The 23,007-nt window shown below is 38.5% G+C and overlaps 2 protein-coding genes across 7 annotated transcripts; both read left to right on the forward strand.

Moving 5' to 3' along the window:
• The first annotated feature begins 1,914 nt into the window (after positions 1 to 1,914).
• Positions 1,915 to 3,795, forward strand: LOC100489631 (zinc finger BED domain-containing protein 5-like). The gene has a single exon (XM_002936113.2). The coding sequence runs from the start codon at positions 1,915 to 1,917 to the stop codon at positions 3,793 to 3,795; it is 1,881 nt and encodes a 626-aa protein (XP_002936159.2).
• An 877-nt stretch (positions 3,796 to 4,672) lies between these two features.
• Positions 4,673 to 20,138, forward strand: ythdf3 (YTH N6-methyladenosine RNA binding protein 3). 6 transcript variants are annotated; one of them, XM_012964301.3, is made up of 6 exons: positions 4,938 to 5,030; positions 5,198 to 5,225; positions 11,408 to 11,432; positions 14,218 to 14,303; positions 15,673 to 17,232; positions 19,191 to 20,138. In XM_012964301.3, the coding sequence occupies exons 2-6, from the start codon at positions 5,202 to 5,204 to the stop codon at positions 19,212 to 19,214; spliced, it is 1,719 nt and encodes a 572-aa protein (XP_012819755.1). In that variant the 5' UTR covers positions 4,938 to 5,030; positions 5,198 to 5,201; the 3' UTR covers positions 19,215 to 20,138. The 6 variants fall into 6 exon arrangements, with proteins under 6 accessions (XP_012819757.1, XP_012819761.1, NP_001120433.1 ...); XM_012964303.3 differs by lacking the exon at positions 5,198 to 5,225 and having other exon boundaries at positions 4,673 to 5,030; XM_012964307.3 differs by lacking the exons at positions 4,938 to 5,030; positions 5,198 to 5,225 and adding an exon at positions 4,673 to 4,827.
• The last annotated feature ends 2,869 nt before the right edge of the window (positions 20,139 to 23,007 follow it).

Here is a 23,007-nt window from a genome sequence, read left to right on the forward strand (position 1 = left end):
CAAAAATCACTAGGGCCCTTCAACATCCCACAAACAAAAAAGCCTAACACAATATTACTGTTGGTGTATTTCACCCATTATATTCACCTAAATTGGCCCATATTTTGTCCCTAAATAGTGAATAACACTGCCCATGTAAAACAATGGGTTGAAATTTAAAATAACTAAAGGTCTGTTTAAGAGTAAATGTGGGTTACAGCTGGCGTGGTCTAACGCCTCCGTGAAATAGGCAAAACCCCTGACAGCACCCTGAAAACGTTTTGGGGCCCCAGAATTTTCTGTTGCAAAACCAACAGGGAACCTGCACACTACAGAGTTAGGACCAAAGTAAACAGAATATAAGATTACTTTTGGTCAATTTCACCCATTGTCTTTTCTTAAAGGAAAACGTAACCCCCCGGGTAAAAAAGCCCTCACAACTGCCCTCCATCGGCCCCCTTATCTCTGCCACCACGCACAGTCCATTGCATGGAAAAGTGCCTCTATTTGAACAACTGAAATAAAACTGCAGCGAAGCGCAGCAGAGATTGCTGGTACCATCTTCATTTGCTTCCAATCCTCGCTGCGTCTCTTTGCTGACACAACTGTGCACACTCCTGCAGGCTCTGTGTTGGCTAAGAAACGCGAAGAGGATTGGAAGTGAGTGAAGAAGGCGCCTTCAAGCTCCGTCATCCTACACCTCATTTTCATTTCAGTTGTTCAAAATGGGTAATTTTTTTATGAAATAGACTTTGGGGCACATTTACTAAAATGCGTTTTTTTCTGGCCTTGAAACTACAATAATTTTTCTAGTTCTTAAATGTCTGGACAATGCTTTTATCGTTTATACGAAAATATCATGATTGCATTCCGAAATTTTCGTGCCGAAAAGTTTATTAATGCCACAAAAACCTTTCTGGCTTCGATGCCTTCCATGTCAGGCTTTGGAAGCCTTCTATAGGACTCAATGGCACTCGACAGATCAAACCTGGTGAAAAGACAGTCCCGATGAAAGTGTCACCAAAGCTTTAATAAATTCCGAATTGTTTGTATTCTTTGGGCAAAATACGATTTTTCCATGGAAATTAACTAAAAACCATGAAAAACTTGTTAAATTTTAACAACAAATTCGCAAACATTCCAAAATGTTCTATAATTTAGAAAAAATACGAATTTCTCTCAAAATTGTTTAGTAAATCGGCCCCTTTGTGTGTTTGGAAATGCAACAGGGCAGATGGAGGGCAGTTGTGTTTTTTACCCAGGGGGTTTAGTTCTCCTTTAAATTAGCCCTTGTTTAAGGCTGCCATACACGAGCCGATTGTAGCTGCTGATATTGGTCCCTAAGGGCCCCCATACACGGCCGATAGAAGCTGCCGATATTGGTCCCTTGGACCGACTCGGCAGCTTATCTGCCCGTGTAGGGGAAGAAATGAGCGGGCTGGCCTGAAATTGGTCAGATATTGATCGGCCAGGTTAAAAGATTCAGTCGGATCGGGGGCCGCATCGGCTCGTCGATACGGGCCCCCGAACCGACTGCCCCATTGCCGCCTACATCAGCGTTTTTTAACCCCTGTTCCGCGGCACACTTGCCTGGTGTGCCGCCTAGCCCTAGACTCCCCCGGTCCCCTCTGGGACACCTTCCACTTCCTGGCTCCCTGATGCCCGGAAATCGTCACTGCCTGTGACGTCATCCGGCATCGGATCCAGGAGGGCGGAGCAACCAGAGAGGAGAGGCAGCACTATCCAGTGTACACGCTGCCACATCGCCATCTAGTGGTGAGATTGGAAAAGCCTTTTTTTTTTAACATTAAATGGTTGTTGACTGTATGACTGTGGTAAATAGGTAGGACAACTTCCGATTTCCTTCCAGGTCTAGCACACTGTAGAGACAGAGCTGTCATCTGGAGCTGTCAGTGACAGTGAGATACTGCAGTGATGGACAAGTTTTTGAAAAGGAAAGAACTGGACTCTGAACAAAATTTGGAGGCAGATGAGAGCCCAAGTATGAGTGGGGGTCAAAAGAAAGCAAAGATGGTTAACGCAAGCAAATTCTCTGGCGCAAGGCAATATAGCGAAAGCTATATTTCAGTTGGATTTACTTGCACTGGAGATGCAAACAAACCAACTCCACTGTGCGTGGTGTGTGGTGAAAAGCTAGCTAACAGTGCTATGGTCCCAAGCAAACTTAAACACCATCTCCAAACGAAACATCCTTTGCTTCAAAACAAGAATGCGGACTATTTTGTTCGCCTGCGTGACAACATGGAGAAACAGGCAACTTTCATGAGAAAAACCACAAAGGTAAATGAAAGAGCTCTTAAAGCTAGCTATCAAGTTGCTGAACTTATAGCCAAGTCAAAAAAGTCGCACACTGTGGCAGAGACATTAATACTTCCTGCCTGCAAAGCTATTGTAGAGGAGATGCTCGGACCTGAAGCAGCTAAGGAAATAGCCAAAGTCCCTCTCTCAGACAACACAATTTCCAGACGTATTAATGACATGTCTGCAGACATCGAAAGTGTGGTTTTGGAAAAGATCCGTATCAGTGAGAAATTTGCATTGCAACTTGACGAGTCTACTGATATCAGTGGACATGCTCAACTCTTGGCCAATGTGCTTTTTGTTGATGGTGATGCAATTAGAGAAAACTGCTTTTTTTGCAAGGCATTGCCAGAAAAAACAACAGGAGAAGAAATTTTTCGGGTCACATCAGAATACCTTGAACAAGGAGGACTTAAGTGGGAATACTGCACAAGTGTCTGCACCGATGGAGCTGCAGCCATGGTCGGGCGCACCAAAGGCTTTGTAAGCAGAGTGAAGGAAAGAAATCCAGATGTGATTGTTACGCATTGTTTTTTACACCGCGAGGCCCTCGTAGCCAAGACTTTACCAGCAGCCCTAGTTCATGTGTTAGATGATGTTGTGCGCATGGTAAACTTTATAAAGTCACGACCCTTGAAAAGTCGCATATTTTTAGCTTTGTGTGAGGAGATGGGAGCGAAGCATAAAACCTTGCTGTTTCATACGGAGGTCCGGTGGTTGTCGCGTGGCAAGGTCTTGGCTCGTGTGTATGAGCTGCGGGAGGAACTTAAAGTGTTTCTGACAAATGAGAGGTCAGATTACGCAAAGCAGCTTACAAGTGATGAGTGGTGTGTAAGGCTGGCATACCTGGCAGATATATTTTATCATCTGAATGAACTGAACACACGAATGCAAGGCAGAAGTGAAAACCTGCTTACAAGTACAGATAAAATAAATGGATTCCGTTCAAAGGTGCAACTCTGGCATCAACACGTGGAAAGTGGCAATCTTGAAATGTTCACACTCACCAAGCAATGGCAAGGTGTTCACACTGCTGCACTGTGTGAGATAATAGTTAAACATTTAAAAACTCTTGAGGAGAAGTTGTCATTTTATTTCTCTTCAGTCTCCACTGAATGCCTTGACTGGGTTAGGGACCCTTATAGCTCAGCATCAGTTGGTGGAAAGGACATGACTTTACAGGAGCAGGAGGAACTAACTGAACTGAGACAAAATCGTGGTTTCAAGCTAAGATTTGCTGATCTACCTTTAGACAGTTTTTGGTTGGATACCGCCAAGGAGTTCCCCCTTCTGGCAAATAAAGCTATTTTGACATTGCTCCCATTTTCCACTACATATCTGTGTGAGATTAGCTTTTCAAGCATGATTACTATAAAAACCAAATACAGAGAGAGACTGAGAGCTGTTGACGAAGAGCTACGTGTGTGTCTTTCTTCGATTCCAGCCAGAATATCAGCTTTGTGTTCAGCCAAACAGGCCCAGGTTGTGCACTGAATTTTATAATTTTTCACTATTTTGTTTACTTAATATTTCATAATAAAGTAATTATAAAATACTTTCTTTGTGTTTATTTGATTCCTATTCAAGAGAATTACTTTATATATAGTCAATATAGGCACAGAGTTAAATTTTTTAACATTTTCTAATGGTGGTGTGCCTCGTGATTTTTTTCATGAAACAAGTGTGCCTTTGCCCAAAAAAGGTTGAAAAACACTGGCCTACATAATCCAGTCTTTTGGCCCCAGGGCCAAAGATCGGATTATTTTTTTTTAAGTTCAAGCTCCTGCTCCTGTAGGTGGGGATATCGGGGGAAGATCCGCTCGCTTGGCGATTTCACCAAGCGAGCAGATCTTACCGTGTATGGGGACCTTTAGACCGATTCAGCAGCTTATTGGCCCGTGTAGGGGCACAAACGACAGGCCTGACCGACATCTGGCCTGAAATCAGCCAGATATGAATTGGGCTGGTTAAAAAATGTAGTCGGATCGGGGACCACACCAGCTTATCCCTGAATCGTTCTTATTCAATCGTTTGGTCCCAGGGCCAAATGACCTAATTAGCCTGATTTCACCCGATATCACCCACCCATAGGTGGGGATATTGGGAGAAGACCCACTCACTTGGCCACCTGATCTTAACATGTAAAGATAAGCCTTAATTTTTTTTCCTTTGTTCAGGGTCTGAGCACAAAGAAAATGAACCCCAATGAATTCTACATTTAGCCCCACAACACACAAAAAGTTTTATTTGCTTTCCTTAACGAAAGTATGTACTGCCGGCAGAGGAAAAGCCATTGCGAGCAGCCGGCCACAACCTGCCGCGCCCACCCCAGACTACCGCGTATAAGAAGCGGCGGCGGCGGCAGCATTGGATGATTGTGTAACAATGAACTAGTCCGACCTTACTCGTCACTTCCCTGAGCAAGGCGGCTACCGTGCGTGTGGCGTCACTGCGCTTATATACGTACAGTTGTGACGCCACGATCTCGCGAGATGAGCCAAGGAGCTGGACGGTAACGGCGTTGCGGTACGTTCAAGCAGCGATCCGGGACTGCGGACTGTGTTAAGAAATATCGGGACTGTCCCGCGAAGAGCGGGACTGTGGGGCGGTATCTGAACGGGGTCAGCCGATTAGCAGCTCTCACATGTGAATGCCGGGAGCCTATAGTTGAACGTCCCATCACAGCCGGTAGTGGCTCTCCCTGTGTCCTGCAGTGGCAGTCCTTACACGTACGTCTTTGTACTACACGTGTGTGTGTGCGCATCTCACTCTCTTAAGGGGACTCTTTGGTTTTTTCCTTCTTTTTATTACTATTGTTATTGAGATTTTATTTTTAATACTGGGTTAGCAAAGAGGGGATTTCAAGGCGGCTCAGGATTTTTTTCTGGCTCCACAGGAGAATGTCTGCGACCAGTGTTGATCAGGTATGTATCAGTGTCTTTATGGAGTCACAACACAGTGCTCCACTTTCTATAAGCTGTGCTGGGATTGGAGCATCAGTATAGTATGTGCCTGCCCACATAGGCCCTTTTTTCTACAAAGTACAAGAAAATTCATTTATATTTCCTTGAATAAAGGATTTCAGTGTTATTTTATCTGTAATTGTTATTGAAAGCTGTATTTGTGCCCTGCTGTCTGACTCCTAAAACAATGTTGGAGAAGCTTCCTTGAGGTGAAACCGCCCCCTACATTGTTTCAGTAGTCAGGCTCACAGCACAAATACTCCTTTCAGGTACAATTGCAGATCATTTTTAAAACATAAAGGGGTTTAATAAATTTTGGGATGTTCCTTAGAAATACAATAATGTATCTTTAATATTCCAACAATAGGGATAAAGTTCTATTCAGTTTAACTATGCCCAGCGTACATGGGGCAAGTTCTTCATATAATAGGCATGTGCAACAGATACAGCCTGTGACAGCGCAATGGACTATGGACGCTTTAAACATAAGGCATATTTAATGTGTCATTACCTTTTTAATTTTGTTTATTTTGTAGTGCTAGTATGATAAAAAGTAACATGTGGTTATCATTTAGGTGGGCTCCCAGGGGCGCCTAAGGGTGAAGACACAGAGCTACTAGTAGCAGCTACTTGTTCATGGCTACTAAACTCCAGAAAATACCCTGCCATAGACAATACTGAGAATTGCCTCTACTAAAACACACATAGATACAATTATCAGTAAATGATCAGCATTGTCTATTTTAGTAGCTGCTACTAGTAGCTCCGTGTGTCTTGACCCTAAAAGTTAAGGTCCCTGTTATATTCACGCAGTGTGCCAGCAATAAGGTCAATTTTATCAGTATCCAATTAACCTGGCTGCACAGATATACACATGCTTTTAGTTAGTGCCTAGCCTACAATTGAAGGCAGGGAGCTTAAAGTAGCTGAATTGCTGCAAATGGGTTTTGTTTGTGTCTACTGTACTTTTCCGGGACAGCATAATTACACAGTATGTCTCCTCCCCCTCAAAAACACGCACTTGTAGTCACATGCACTCTGCATACATCCATACACAAACACATCTACACCAGTGACAACACATCCCTCCTCCCACTGCTTAGTCAAGAAAGATGCCTCAGAAAAACGCTTAAAAGACATAAACATCTCCCTAAATGCAATTTCCACACACTCCTGGAAGACTACATTTGTGGGGAAGAGCATACAGGAGCATTAGGAAATGCATTTTAAAAATATATAACAAAACAAAATATGACTGCACAGCAAGCTTAGGAAGGGAGCATAGAAAAACTTAAGTCGTAGAGGGAGGGCCGGGGAAGGAACATAAGCACATAATAAGGGAAAGCAGTAGAAAATTGATGCAAAGTTATGAATAGGAACAGAGAAGGGGAAAATGCTTAAGGCTAGGGAAACAACAGAAATACAGGTATGGGACCCATTTTCCAGAATGCTCGGGGCATGGGGTTTTCCGGATAAGGGATCTTTCCGTAATTCGGATCTCCTACCTAGAGATTGCTAAAAACATTGTTGAAACAGTAATTAAACCCAATAGGATTGTTTTGCCTCCAATAAGGATTAATTATATCTTAGTTGGAATCAAGTACAAGGTACTGTTTTATAATTACAGAGAAAACGGAAATGTGAAATTTGATTAAAATGGAGTCTATGGGAGATGGCCTCTTTGTAATTCAGAACTTTCTGGATAATGGGTTTCCGGATAAGGGGTCCGATACCTGTACATCATATGCCTTTCAGTAAATGAGTCGCTATTGCTGGTGCAGTCAGGGGTCCTGTTCACTTGTGAAATTTATCTATAGCAAAAAGGGTAAGTTGTGCTTACCACTAAATTTTGAACTTTTAGGATGGGGAGCAATAGAGTGTGTAACCACAATTTATGCAGACAAAAAGAAGAGATCATCTGTACTGACACATTACCAATATGCTGAGGACATTCTTCGCACATTAAGCCACCAAAATGCTTACAAAATAGGGATTGTTGGTCCCTATATTGCAATACAGGTATAGGCCCCGTTATCCAGAATGCTTGGGACCAAGGGTATTCTGGATAAGCGGTCTTTCCGTAATTTGGATCTCCATACCTTGTCAGCTAAAAAATCAATAAAACATTAAACCCAATAGGATTGTTTTGCATCCAATAAGGATTATTTATGTCTTAGTTGGGATCAAGTACAGGGTATTATTACAGAGAAAAAGGAAATCAGTTTTAAAATTCTGAATTATTTGATTAAATTGGGGTCTATGGGAGACCGGCTTTCCGTGATTTGGAGCTTTCTGGATTATGAGTTTCCGGATAAGGGATCTCGTACCTGTATATTCAAGCTGGCCAACTATGTTGGTCAGTCCTGCATGCACTTTCATCTAAATCGTTAAGAATCCTACTGCTTCGTTATACATTTTTCATAGGATTTTTCAAGGTTAAAACTCCTTGCCATTTTATTGGCCACCTATAGGGTCATCTAAACCCCTACAACATGGAGCTGGCCACTGCTCCTGTATAAACTATAGCAAAAAGGGAAAGAGTTGTGCTCTAAATCTTTATTTATATATAATATAGGTAGAGGTAGACAGGATCCGCTCACACAGGACTTAGGGTGAATTTTAGTACTTTATTGTAGCAGGCAGCACTAAGTCCTGTGTGAGCAGATCTTGTCTACCTGTACCAATATTATATATAAATAAAGATTTAGAGCACAACTCTTCCCCTTTTTGCTATAGTTTATACAGGAGCAATGACCAGCTGAAACATTAGTTCTGCCTGCTACAATAAAGTACTAAATGCACCCTGTCCTGTCCTGTGTGAGCAAATCCTGTCTACCTGGACCTGTTGATAGATTCTATAAGGACTGCACCCTGGCTCAGTAATCTTCTGTAATGTGAGTGCCGGCTTCCTATGGTTGAGATATATATATCTAAACACTGATGTATTTTAAAGTAAATTAACATATAATTTACTGTTGCCCTGCACTGATAGGGTGAAGACACATGGAGCTACAAGTAGCAGCTACTTTTCACGGCTACAAAAATAGATAATGCTGATTGTTTACTGATAATTGTCTCTACTTGTGTTTTAGCAGAGGAATTTCTCAGTATTGGATGGCAGGGTATTTTCTGGCATTTAGAAGCTGTGACAAGTAGCTCCTTGTCTTCGCTCGAAGGGCTCTGGCACACGGGGAGATTAGTCGCCCGCGACAAATCTCCCTGTTCGCGGGAGACTAATCACCCCGAAATGCCATCCCACCGGCGAAAATGTAAATCGCCGGTGGGATGGCATACACGGCAGCGCGATTTTAGTGAAATCGCAGAAGTTTCCTCAAGGCAACTTCCGCGAAGGCATTTCAGGGAGACTAGTCACCCGCGAACAGGGAGATTTGTCGCGGGCGACTAATCTCCCCGTGTGCCAGAGCCCTAAGATGCTGTGTAGCAGAGGGGGCAGCCATTCAGAGGAGAAAGGGCTCAGATTATGTAGTGGATAGCAGATAAACTATGTAGAATACAGTAGTGTTTTACAGAGCTTATCTGCTGTGCAAGCTGTGCCATTTAGCTCTATTTGAGTTTGAATGGCTGGCCCCATGGCTACATAGCAGTTTATTTATATAAACTATAGTATGGTTTCTGAAGCCAACATGAGAATCAGTTCATACTCCTTTGTGATGGTAAACTGTATTATTAGATTGAACAAAATGCCACAGATTAGAAATTATGATAAATAATGGTAAATTATGTTTTCTGTGTTCACTCGGACCCCAGGCTTTGTTGCTACAAATATTTTCAGTAGTGAAACGGCAGCCATTGCTACAGGTTACATAATTTCAGCGCCCAAGGAGGATGGAGGGGAGCAATTTTAGTCCCACCCTGCATTGTAATAAAGTATTGTAATTAATTATCTATACATTATGGTCTTAAATTATACTGTATATCTGTTAATTATCAGAAAGGGACAGCCTGCAGAAATGGTGTTGCATGTATCTGTATCTCAGAAAAGGAACCTGGAACATGAAAGACTTTTGCTTTTAGGAAGCTACCTGTGTGACCATTAATTCGGTACTAGACTCATCAGACTATGGGTTAAGCAGCCAGATATACAGAAAGAAATCCTTCTGTGTGTTTAAAAAAATAAAAAAAATAAAAAATATATATACACTTTTTCCCGCCGCTTTGTGTTTGTTGTATTCACCACTTAAATAAAGGCTAGAATGCTAGCCGAAACATTAGTCTCCTCCTTTACTAAAAATAATTTGTTTATATAAGTCCTGTGAGTGCTGACCCTCTCTCAAGCACCATCAACATTATTTGGACCTGCACCCAGGCAACAGCAACTTATCTATACTTGAGTGCCGGCATTTACTGGGAAGAAAAATATTATATATATATATATATATATATATATATATATATATATATATATATATATATATATATATATATATATATATATATATATATATATATATATATATAATATAAATTAGAGCCTACTTGATGCGATGCACATCCCCAAAAAAGCTTTGAATATTCCTCCACGTATAAAATTAATCATACAAAGAACAGCTCTCGTAAATATTAAAAATGGCTGCTCGCATGGCTTGAGAGCGTCCTATCCTCCATCCCTGGTGATCCATGAAGTTCCTCTTGTAAGGATAATGGATTGCCAAGTATGGAAGTTAGAATCGCTGCTCACACTTGAAACGTCTCCATGTTTGTGCATTGAGATGGTGATGTAATGCTAATTTTCTAATACACTTGATATTTTTGCGAGTGTTGGCCACTGTATGATTTATTTTATATATAAACTTAGACTCAAGGAGGGTGGTGGTGTATGAATACAAATTATGAATCATGACCATAAGGTAAACTTAAGTTGACCAGCACGCTTTATCTGTCTGTGTCAACAGGCCTTGCATTAGCCCTTATTTTAAACCCCTGGCAACCTTTTTTGCCATGCTGGTATTCCTTCCCAGTACTTCATTTAAATATGGCGCATAGGTACAAAAGGTTAGGGTCCTCTCATGGTACATTGTGTACTATGCCATAGATCAGCGGTTCTCAACCTTCCTAATGCTGCAACCCTTTAATACAGTTCCTCTTGTTGTGGTGACCCCCAACCATAAAATTATTCCTAAGACCATAGGAAATGTGTTTTTCAATGGTCTTAGGTGACCCCTGTGAAAGGGGTCCGGACCCACTGGTTGAGAACCGCTGCCATAGATGGTTTAATTTGTATTAAATAGACTGCAAAGCACTGCTGCCATTTTCATGTTTTGATTTTTGCAGTTCTCCCCTGCATTGTTGTAGCAACCAAACACTCCTGTATCAACCAGTGCCTTACTGGGATGATCATTTATAAATGATAAAGATGCTAAATTGCATCATTGTGGTTACCCAAGGCAACCAATTGGAATTTTTTTTTTTTTTTTAACTGGAGCACTTTAGAACCTTAGAAAAGGTTCTGTTTTTTTTTTTTTACTTTATTTTTTTGTAATGAACCTTCATTATCAAATTGTACATGGCAGTTCACATATCAAATACAATTTTGCAATCTTTAAGCAACAGTTGTCTGTTGTCTTTTTACATTTGTATTATAATATATAATGAAACTGTGGCCCAATTGGAGCAAGTGTCTTTTTAAAATATCCTTATGGCACATCAACATGATTTGAATAGCTGTGAATACTGATTTCCAGTTCACCAAAATTGTAAAATATTTACTTATCTGTGCTAATTAACACTTGCACTGCACAGAACAGAATGAGGTGAAGATCTGCATACTATTTTTGTAGCCTGTTGTAATAAACCATCCTTGATCTTGGAATGTTGCCTCCTAAAAAAGGAGATAACGAGTTATTTTAAAGTACTGTGTTAGTAGACGTGAATTCAAACCTAAATGTTACTTAGAACCAAATTCTTTTTCAGACAGCCATTTGAATTGCACAGAATTATGTAATGTATTTCTTTTTCACCCCCCCCCCCCCACAAATTTGTGTAAAAAGGTAGCAAAAATAGTTCAGCCTAAATTGGGAGTTTGAATGAACAGTCTCAAAAATTGTCTATTATTCTGCCTTCTAAAGAACTTTCTATGTATTTAATTCCAGTGACCTTTTTCTTTTTTTTCCACGTTGTTGCAGAGACCTAAAGGACAGGGAAACAAAGGTATGTGGCTCTTTTATAATATGTTTGACGTCTTAGAAGTGCATTTAAATGGAAATAAGCCAGTACATTTCAGTTCTGCTTCACAAGCTGTTTAAGTTTAAATCCTGTCAAATGAGTGACCAAAATACACAACAAAACATTCAGTTTTAGTCACACTGGAATGAGACATAATAGAACGTTTTATATATGGAGGTGTATGAGAAATGCCTACTCAGACATGTATTTTATTGGTGGTGATAATTGTACAGTGGTATGAACAGTGTCAGCCTAATTTCTAAAACAGTGAATATTTAGATATTCTATTTCTGTAAGAAAATAATAATTCCCTCCAGAGTTATTGGACTGGCAGGCTTTGAGACTGTGTTTGTATATGCTCTGTGTTGCTTTATGTTTTTGAGGTTAGGGACCAATTTATAATATACTGTATATATAGAATAGAAATGTCACAATATAAGTGACATATTTGTAACTGAGATTATTACTAAATGACAGCTCAGAAACCAGTGCAATTAGGATCAGAATTGATTAATCAGAGTCCCTGACGCTTCTAAAGGAATTCAAGATAGGGGCCTCCTGTGGCAAATGTGAAGGCTTTGATCATTATACTATAGAAATGCTAAACCTTTAGGCTGGTTCAGTAAAACTGAATATGTCTAAAAATGGCATATTCTATATGAGTTTAGTACTCCTGGAGGTATTTACCTTTATTATAACAATTCTTTTTATATAGCACTAACATATTATACATCCCTATCCCATTTACACACTGGTCAATTTTATAAGGTGCCTGTATGTATTAGGAGTGTGGTAGTTAAATCGCATAGACAAATGTATACAGATTGTCCCCCGGGGGTTATTTATATATTGGTGATGGATTTTTTTAATTGGGATATTTATATTGTGGCAGAACAAAAAATACAAATTTTAATTTTTTCAAATTGTCTGGGAGACAGATTTATCAAAATCCAAATATTAAACAACTTGAAATTTGAAAGCTCCTCTCAAATGTGCTATTTATTTATGAGAATGTGACGATCAAAAATGTGGTTGCTTGAAAAATAGCATGGATTTTGAAAATGCAGCTCCATTTGACTTCTACATTTTAGATGCCAAACTTTTTCATTCAGGGATTAATAATTAATAAATCTGTAATTCGTATCAATGTGAATTTGTGATTTTTGCCACAGAAAAATTAAATAAATCGCTGTAAAAACGTTCAAATTTCAAAAAATCTGTTCCTATTCATATTTACTATAATACTAAACTCATTTTAATATGAACTACCCCTTTAGTTCTGGAGCTTTAGGATAGTGTTGCATGGGACTCTTAAAGGGACGCAGAACAGAAAAATGCTGTTACTTAACACCTCCTGAATGGTGCTAGCCCAGACTTCACAATACAAAGTTATACAAATTTTTTTCTTTTTTCCATTGCTTTACCAGTGTTATTAGGAAGCATTATTTTAGTAGTGGGTTGGTTTATGTATTTAGTTCTTGTGTATTTTTGGCATAGTGGAACATAGTTTCTGCTGATGTTTTAGTGGTTGCATTGGTTTGTCAAGTTGAGTCTTGTAACTTTTTATCTTGGTTGAACCACACAGAGAATGATTTGAGTAGCTTCACATTTGCCTTTGGTTTTTTTTGTTTGTTTTGGTTTCTTGCATGAATTTTCTCTTTAAAAGTGTTAACAAATATAATTATGCTTATTCATTTTAGCTTCCAACGTTAATCAAACTTTTTGAAATTGAAATATCTACAAAATATAACAGATGTATACTATACTGGTGAATAATTCCTAACCCCTTTCATACATACGCTTTTTTTTTTTCCCCCCCCCCTTTGGGACAGAATAAAAGTTAGGCTTCTTAGCTCTCCTGGATTAAACTGTAACAATTACAGGGTAACCAGTTAAGTTCTTGTTATATATAATTTAAATTATATATGTAACCTGCTTGTGTACACAGGTATGGGAGCTGTTGCCCTAAAAATTCCTAAAACTGGCTGTGCTATTCCCTGCATGCTGACGCCGTAGCTTCTACCATTCCAGGTTTCACTTTGATCAGTGGCACGCCTTGAGTTTACAGGCAGGACATGGCACAACAAGATCAATGAGTGCTTAAATAAATATCTTCATGTTTGACTGCTTCCCTTTTATTCTTTAACAAGTCACTGCTTTGTTGTTTGTTAAAAACACAGATGGAATCCATGTTTATGGTAATTTTTTCTAGTAGATTTTAGGCATAGTCTTCAAATACCAGGACCCATCCAGAAAACCCCAATATTGTCAGTTATTATTACATTATATAGGTTTGATCCAGGTAGGAGTCCTCTCCTTCAGCTATTGGCTCCCCAATTATTGGTTCACCTGTCTCATTATTGTGCAGTAAGGGTTCTGCTTTTCCATTAGCAGCAACAGCATTGTGATAGCAGCTGCAAAATGTAATATTGTAACAAATTTATTTGAATGTTTTTTTTAATATGTGGTTAAGAGGTAGTGGTCACAAAGCAGGCATTGCCAAATCTAAATTTGTGTGCCAGACTTATAGTTATCAAATTTTACTTTGAAAGTCTGGTAACATTATACTTTTTTTTTTTTTTTTTATTCCTTGAAAATATAATTTGTGTCCTGTCACTGTTCCTTATCCTGCCCAGTGGTTTGTGGTATATGCACTGAATGTTGTGTTAAGCAATGGTAAAATTTCATTTGATGATTTTAATCTCATTTCTTCATTGTATTGCTGACAAAGGATTTTATTATTTTTAATAAGCTTATCGTCTTGTTTCAGTTGCAGTACAGAACGGTTCGATGCATCAGAAAGATGCAGTAAACGATGATGACTTTGAGCCATATCTAAATAGCCAAACGAATCAGGTAAGTTCCTTAATAGTATTAAACTAAAAAAATCAGTCAAATTGATACCATAATCAAAAATATCCTAGAAAATACAATTAATAGAGCATCAGCACCCCAAAATGCTAGTTTGTACACCTCCTGAATGGTCCCTTTAGCTTGGCTGGCATCTCTAACATACAGGTATCGGACACCCATTATCCTGAAAGTTCCGAATTACGGAAGGGCCATCTCCGATAGACTTCATTTTAATCAAATAATTCACATTTTTAAAAATGGTTTCCTTTTTCTCTGTAATAATTAAACAGTACCTTGTACTTGATCCCAACTAAGATAATTAATCCTTATTGGAGCCAAAACAATCCTATTAGGTTTAATTACTGTTTGATTAATTTTTTTAGCAGACTTAAGGTAGGAGATCCGAATTACAGAAAGACCCCTTATCTGGAAAAACCCCGGTCCCAAGCATTTTGGATAACATGTCCCATACCTGTACTCATTTACATTATTGTGCAACACATCAAATAACCTAATAAGATTACCATTACCTTCATTCTTATAGAGAAAAATATATATCTGGAGTTGGCTATACAGGCAGGTTAGTAAGCATATATGCTTGTCCCAATTTAAATCCAGGTGTTTGGCCAAGAGCTTGATGGTAAGTTTAGTTCAGGATTAGGGATCATGTGCTTTATAGTTATAGTGACTGGTCACTAATGTGTTAGTATTTCGATTTGTAAGAATGAGCGATCAATTTGTTAACACACTGACTGACAATTTGAGAACTACATTATGTGTGGCCAGCTTCAGATATGCTTTTCAGTGCTATTTTTATTCCCCTTCTAACACGCCCGGTCTGTAGTCTCTCATGATCCATCAATCTAGAATTTCATTAATATTTAGGAAGTTAGGTGAGAACCTTATCTTTAAATCACATCAGAATTTAGTCTAATTCAGATTACAATTTAGATGCCTCTCAATATAGTGTGGAGAATACCTTCTTCTATATGTTTGTTAAAGGGTATAATGCCTTTTCCTTGTTTGGTTGTATCCTAATCTGCATGTGTTTTTATTATATCTGATTCGTTTCTGTGGACGAACTATTTACTACCTCGCTCTGCCTCAAGAATTTCTTGTTAAAATAGATGAGAATTTCATCCTGTCATTGAAACACACAGCTTATTTTCTTTCTACTGACTATAAACTTACTTGTGTATAGGATCTTTTTTTTCTTTTTTTTGTATTTCTAGAATGAGGTGCCACTCACGATGTTATATTGTATTTATATTTTTCTGGCTTATAAAGTTTCACTTTCAAACCACTGTTAAAGCTTCAATAGAAATATTTTTAAACCTTTTGGTAATACTCTCATTTTTTTTGTGTGTTGCAGAGTAATAGCTATCCACCAATGTCAGACCCATACATGCCTAGTTATTATGCTCCATCCATTGGATTTCCTTACTCTCTCGGTGAAGCAGCATGGTCAACAGCTGGTGACCCACCAATGCCATATTTATACGGACAGATGAGCAATGGGGAACACCACTACATACCAGACGGAGTGTTTAGTCAGCCTGGTGCTTTAGGAAACACTCCTCCCTTCCTCAGCCAGCATGGGTTTAATTTTTTTCCTGGCAATGCAGATTTCTCAACGTGGGGGACAAGTGGATCTCAGGGACAATCAACACAAAGTTCTGCTTACAGTAGTAGCTACGGATACCCACCTAGTTCTCTTGGTAGAGCCATAGCTGATGGACAAGCTGGATTTGGGAGTGACGCTCTGAGCAAAGTGCCAGGCATTAATAGCATTGAGCAGGGCATGACAGGGCTGAAAATTGGTGGTGACATGACAGCTGCTGTAACAAAAACTGTAGGATCAGCTTTGTCTAGTGCAGGGATGACAAGCATAGCAGCAAACAGTGTACCTCCAGTTAGCAGTTCAGCTCCTAAACCAACCTCTTGGGCTGCTATTGCTCGGAAGCCAGCAAAGCCTCAACCTAAATTAAAACCTAAAAATAATGTGGGTATTGGTAGCTCTGCTGTTCCTCCACCGCCTATAAAACACAACATAAATATTGGAACTTGGGATGATAAAGGGGCTATTGTAAAAACACCTCCCATTCAATCAGTTCTGCCTCCACAGCCTGTAATTCAACAGCCTCAGCCATTAACTCAACCTCTACCCATGGTGCAAAACCAACTGCCTCAGCAGCAGCTACAGCAACAAGGACCTCAGCAGCCACCTCACCAGATTCAGCAGCAGCTTCAAAACCGCTGGGTGGCACCTAGAAACAGGGGGGCGGGCTTCAATCAGAACAATGTATCTGGCAATGAGAATTTTAGTTTAGGTGTTGTGCCTGTTAGCTCTTCGCCTTCTGGTGTTGAAGTACACCCAGTTCTGGAGAAACTGAAGGCCATTAACAACTATAATCCCAAAGACTTTGACTGGAGTCTAAAAAATGGACGTGTGTTTATTATCAAGAGCTACTCTGAGGACGATATTCACCGTTCTATAAAGTACACAATCTGGTGCAGCACTGAACATGGCAATAAACGTTTGGATGCTGCTTACCGATCCTTGAATGGAAAAGGCCCACTTTATTTACTCTTCAGTGTAAATGGAAGTGGACATTTTTGTGGTGTAGCTGAAATGAAGTCTGTTGTGGACTATAATGCTTATGCTGGAGTCTGGTCCCAGGACAAATGGAAGGGAAAGTTTGATGTCAAATGGGTCTTTGTCAAAGACGTTCCTAATAACCAATTGCGGCATATTCGTTTGGAAAACAACGATAACAAGCCTGTTACCAACTCAAGGGACACTCAAGAGGTACCCCTAGAAAAGGCCAAGCAAGTTCTTAAAATAATTGCTACATTCAAGCATACAACCTCTATCTTTGATGACTTTGCACATTATGAGAAGCGTCAAGAAGAGGAGGAAGCCATGCGTAGGGTAAGGCTACTCCTTTTTAACTAGTAAACTAAAATTGTCAGTTCACATACTGATAACATGCACATGTAGGCGATATCCGCATAAAAAAAAACGAGACAATGCAAAGTCTCGTGTTTTTTATGCAGATTTCAGCTACATGTGCCTGTTCCCCAGCGTATTCCATTCATTTGGGTGCAGGCACAGGTAGGAGCACATGGCGCGTATTCTCAGCAAAATTTTTCTGCTTGCTGAAAATATACATCATATGCATGGTGTGGCATGAGCCTTAGCTGCAAAAATGGAGGCTGAAAATACTTTGCCTTTTTTCCAACTGAGCTGCATAATTTACGTTCCCCTAATAGCAACCATGCTGCCTTGTTCAATATAGGAGTAAGCTTTTCAACCAGTGGGCATTTTTCCCCGCTTGACACCATCGGAGACTAGCTTCATGTTGAAAATATACATGTATGAATTCCCTTCTCCCTCCTGACCTTTCTATACAGTGTTTTTTTTTTCTCAATTAAATTTTATTTGAAGGAGGCATCCATTCAAGTTGATCCAGGGACTTGGAGTCAAGAAGGAATTTTTTTTCCCCTCTGAGGCAAATTAGAGAGGCTTCAGATGGGGTTTTTTTTTTTTTTTTTTTTTTTTTTTTTTGCCTTCCTCTGGATCAACTAGCAGTTAGGCAGGTTATATATAGGCATTATGGTTGAGCTTGATGGATGTATGTCTTTTTTCAGCTTACTATGTGTTAATCCATTACAAATATTGCCTGCAGGCCCGCTCCTAAAATAAAGAATCCTTTCCATTGCGCATGCTCAAGAAAAACAGCTTTAAAATGCACATTCTTCCATGGCCAAGGCTAATTCTGAAGGGAGGGCGAGAGGGGCTGAGCAAACAGATATGCAGCAAGATTAAAGGAACAGTAACACCAAAAAAGAGTGTTTTAAAGTAAAAAATATATAATTTAAAAATGCCCTGCACTGGTAAAACTGGTGTGTTTGCTTCAGAACCCCTACTTTAGTTTATATAAGCACCCTGTTTTGTAGCCACAGGGGTAGCCATTTAAGCTAGGAAAAAAGGCACAGGTTACATAGCAGATAACAGACAAGCTCTGTTGTATACAATGGGATTTTACACAGCTTATCTGTTATCTACTATGTATCCTGTGCCTGAATGGTTGCCCCCATGGCTACACAGAAGCTTGTTTATAAAAACTACAGTAGAGTTTCTGAACAAAAACATCAGTTTTACCAGTGCAGGCAGCAGTACATTATATTGTCATTCCTTTCATTTTCATTTTTTTATGTTACTATTCCTTTAAGGGAATGAAGCACGGCTTCACTGTTTACTTTTCAGTCACTGGAGTGGCAGGTATTTAAAGAATGGGTGATAGGTATGTCAAGAATGCAGTGAAGCTTTTTAATGGTTAGATTTTTGGTTGGGGGGAGGGGTTGAAATGTACTTTAATACACGGGGACTGTAGTATTCACAGTTTTAGGGGCACATGTTCTCTGTAAACCTTTAATTGCTTTTCCTGCTATTCTATTGCCCCTGGTAGAAGAAAGGGTCAACTACTCGGTACACCATTTCTATATGCAAAAACTGGTTGTTGGTGCTAGTGATTGCAGCTGATACAGGCAGTCATTAAGTCAAATTGAATCAATAAGTTATTAAAAATGGAAGCATTGCATGTTAGCATTGCAACAAAGCTTAAATATAGTGGCTCTCTCAGCTGGTTCATCTGGTCAGCTGGTGGTTTGGAAGCTCAGTCATTGATAAAGGTTGGCTCCAATAGCTGCATTGTTTGCTCATCCCTCTGAATGGTTTAGGCTCCACAGATCCACTTAATAATGCACATTTTAAAAGTCTTTTTCTTCCGGCACAAAACATTTTAAATCCTAAATATACTTCGTTTGCTATATTGACTTCAGTTAATAAACTAATTTGTTTTTTGTGGGTTTTTTTTGTCGTTGCAGGAGAGGAATAGAAACAAACAATAATCATACAGCGATATCCTGCTATAATCACAACACTAATGATGTAGACTCTGGAAACGTATACTATGTTGAAGAATACATTTAATGCTTTTTATTTCTGCTTTGGTGAGATCGTTGGACACTTTAACACAAAATTGACTTTTTTTTCCCCCCTCCTCATAATGGTTTCATCATCTGCCCTGATGCTCTCTCACCAAACACACTTGAGAACTTTAACTTTGTCAAGCACTTTCTGTCCTGATGCTTTTACCAGTATCTGCTGTCTTTTTTGTAATCATGCATCCTAGCTAAATCTCTGGAGACTCATTGAATGCAAGGTTCCATTGTTTTAAAATTGTTTAAAATACTAAAATCTTGTTAGAAAAGTTGTTGATGTGCGATTCACAATGTTAAGTTTTTCTTTATGCATTTTATGGTGTCCTATTAGATGTGGAAGATTAAAAAAAAAAAAAAAAAAAAAGCGCAAATCATGTTAAATTCCAGAGTAAACCTGAATTGTCTGAAATCATTGTAATAATAATATGGCACACCAACTTAATACTTTAGCTTCGCCAAATTACTTTCATGCTGTCGGCAAATACTCATTGACTGATTTGTTTTGACTGTTTGGTGTAAGAGAATATTAAAATGCAGTTTGTGGCCACCTCAAGTTTAATGCACATTTTTGTATTACTGTAACTTTTTTGCTTTTCTGCCGAAAGCAGTCCTGAGTACTGACGTTTGGTAGCAAAGGGGGCATAATAGCACCTTTCTTTTGTACAAATCAGTTTCACAAATCTCAGTGTTATTACCTCAGTCCAGAAGAGACTTTTAATGACATTTATACCTGCGGAAACTTTTAAACTTAGGTCGGCAAGCTTTAGCAAGTGCTCCCATAAAATTCAGAATTTTACAATAAAAACCCGATTCTTAATAATCTAGCATTTATTGGAAGGTCAGCACTTTGTTTTCTGTTGGGTGTTTTTTTTCCTTCCTAACCTTGCATTTTTTTCTTGGCTCCATTGTTTGAATTTTAAGGTTATTTTAAGTGGCAACAATGTTATATTTTTTTCTTTTTATTTTAATCCCACTTTTTCATCTGATGTCTAAATTTAGCTTAAGTGCCTATTTTTTTATATTTAATTTCTTTCTAAATCGTAGATATCATAATCTTCAGTGTTTTCAAACATTATAATATAAACCTATTTAAGGCTCACTAAATTACGTAAAGTTGTGCATTTTTCTCAAACCTTATCTACTTTAATGCATTTAGGTTTGATTCACAAGAGTTGTTTTCAGTGCTGCATACATTATGTTCTGTATAAATACTAAAACGTTTTATTTGTGATCCTACTGAGTTTTTTTTTCTGGCTTGAAAGTGAAGACTTCAAAACTACAGCAATTTTTAATAGAAAAGGAAAAGTTTGTGTTTTTTCTGTTACAGAATTGAAAAGGAATGGCTTTTTTTCCTGCAGAAATTGAGTTCAAAGATAAATTGGACAAACTCATTACAACCAATTCATTTGTTTAAATCTGTAGTTTTTTGTTGGAGTCAAAAGAAGGATCTTTTGAATTCTGAAAGACTGTATTTACGATCACACAAGGTAACATTTCTTTGAACTTTTTGATACCACTACAATTTAATATTCTCCTTGGGATTTCTTGCATTTGGAACTATTGTTAAAGTGTTCCCTCCATGTAAGTTTTTGATCCCTCATATACTGTGTCCGATATTGCTTTTAGGGCTATGTCACTTGTGGCGTTTTTACGCCAATAAGCTTTACTGCAGGAAATGCTGTAATACGCCTGTTGTAAAACATACTCACATTTTACAAGCTGATATCTGCAAAAAATGCCAGAATTTGCATGTAATAGCTGATTCACCAGAACAAATCCAAAATCCATCAAAACAAACTAATAGGCCTGAATTACTGGAACATGTGTCATATAAATTACATAACAATTTAACTCCACATCATTACATGCAGTCATTATGGCATTACTGCTATTTTAATGCCCTTTGTTCAGATCCCTATATTTATTGTAAGAGTTGTTTTTGTGTGCAAGTCATTACTAATATAAACACAGTGTTCAAATATACATTGCTAAAAGCATTTTTTTAACGTATGTTGCATTATTACATGCACCAATGCACATGACAAAGCTAGGATTGACAGTGTTTTTGGATGTGGGAAAATGTGAGTTATGCAAAGGTTTTTGGAAAGTAGAACAAATCATGGGTAATGTAGAAAATTCATAAAAATGTCATGTGTGACATAGCCCTTAGTAGTCATTTTCTTCAGCTTTATTACAGAAACCCTTCATGAACCCAAGGTAACTTGTGGAGTTTGCATTACTTTTCATAGCTGTGCCTTTACACTTTAGAGATTGTTTTGTGAATAGAAAGCTGCAAGGGGCTTTTGAAATCATTCAAGACTTAGCTTCCAAATTAGACAGCCAAGTCCAATGGAGGAATGTTTAAAGGAAAACTATACCCCCAAAATAAAGTAGATCTATGTAAAAATATATTTCATAAACCAGCTCATATGTAAAACTCTGCTTCATCTAAATAAACCATTTTCATAAAAATAGACTTTTTTTTAGTAGTATATGCTACTGGGTACTCCTAAATAAAAAAAAAATTGCCATTTTAAGAATTAAGGGCCACCCCCTGGGATCATAGGATTCACAGTGCACACAAACAAGCCAAGGCACACATACATGCTAGGCCCCATCAGCCAATGAATGGACAGAGTTCTGTCTTTTACTTTCACACTACTTCCTGTTACAGTTAGAGCTGCATTATTTCCTGTCAGGTGATCTCAGCACACAGCCCATCACTAAATGGTGGCTTAATTCATTCTGGGGGTATAGTTTTCCTTTAATATATTCTTACCATTCATGATTTCATGTCATTTTTCCAAAGTACATACATGTGCCCAGAACCAATGAAGGACTGCAGCTGAAGTTATGACACTAGACAAAAACGTGCCGTGCAATGTGAATTGAGCTGTGGATTATAAATAAGATTTAATGTTAAGTCCCTGTATTCTGTTCCACATATGTGAGCTCAGGTGCTTGGGAGTTACTATTTAATCATCTTTTTCTCATCAAAAAGTTTAGAAACTGAATAATTCTTTGATTTTGTGAAAATTTCTAGTAACACATTGTGTACCCTGCACATGTTTACAGGGTGCTGGGCATATATACAGTTTGCTTTAGTGTGTTGTAATAGTTTTCATTGGCTAGTAAATCACTGGGTATTACTGCTTATTTAGGTAGTCAGCCCAGCTATATTCTTGAGAAGTATTGAAGAGAAGGGAAATCCCAAAGCCTGTTACCATATACTGACACAATTGAGTTGCAAAAACTGATTACACAAGAGTATTTGCCTGAATTTGTTTTGTTTTTCAATTCAACCAATTACGGATGTTTTGCATGTCTCAAGTACTGTAAAAGAGAACAATGTTGACCATGTTCCATTATTTGTATACTGAGCAGCTTAACATTTCTCTCAAGATTTACAAATGTCAGCTGCATTTTTTTTTCTTCTCAGTATTTGTGTAGTATAGCAAACATTCAGCACTAATTGCTGTGATAGTGTTACCTAATCGCAATAGGCCAGGGGATATATGGATACTAAATATAGCAGTAGTATATTAAAAAAATAAAGTTGCTGTTCTTAACACTAAAGAAACTTTTGATCCCCAAAAGCTGGTAGTATTAGAAAGCAGGAGCAACTTGTGTTCTCCCTAGACTTTCTCTTACTTAAAGGCTTTATTTTTGTTTCTGTTTTCACGAATAACTACATCCTGTT

This window comes from Xenopus tropicalis, chromosome 6, assembly GCF_000004195.4.
Source record: "Xenopus tropicalis strain Nigerian chromosome 6, UCB_Xtro_10.0, whole genome shotgun sequence".
NCBI classification, from domain to species: domain Eukaryota; kingdom Metazoa; phylum Chordata; class Amphibia; order Anura; family Pipidae; genus Xenopus; species Xenopus tropicalis.

What these genes read in the sequence shown, in the direction of transcription:
- LOC100489631 (XM_002936113.2), top strand. Translation starts at nt 1,915, where the DNA reads ATGGACAAGTTTTTGAAAAGGAAAGAACTGGACTCTGAACAAAATTTG.
- ythdf3 (NM_001126961.1), top strand. Translation starts at nt 5,202, where the DNA reads ATGTCTGCGACCAGTGTTGATCAG. An exon ending in CTGCGACCAGTGTTGATCAG is followed by an intron (nt 5,226 to 11,407) that starts GTATGTATCAGT and finishes ACGTTGTTGCAG; the next exon opens with AGACCTAAAGGACAGGGAAA. An exon ending in AGGAGGAAGCCATGCGTAGG is followed by an intron (nt 17,233 to 19,190) that starts GTAAGGCTACTC and finishes TTGTCGTTGCAG; the next exon opens with GAGAGGAATAGAAACAAACA.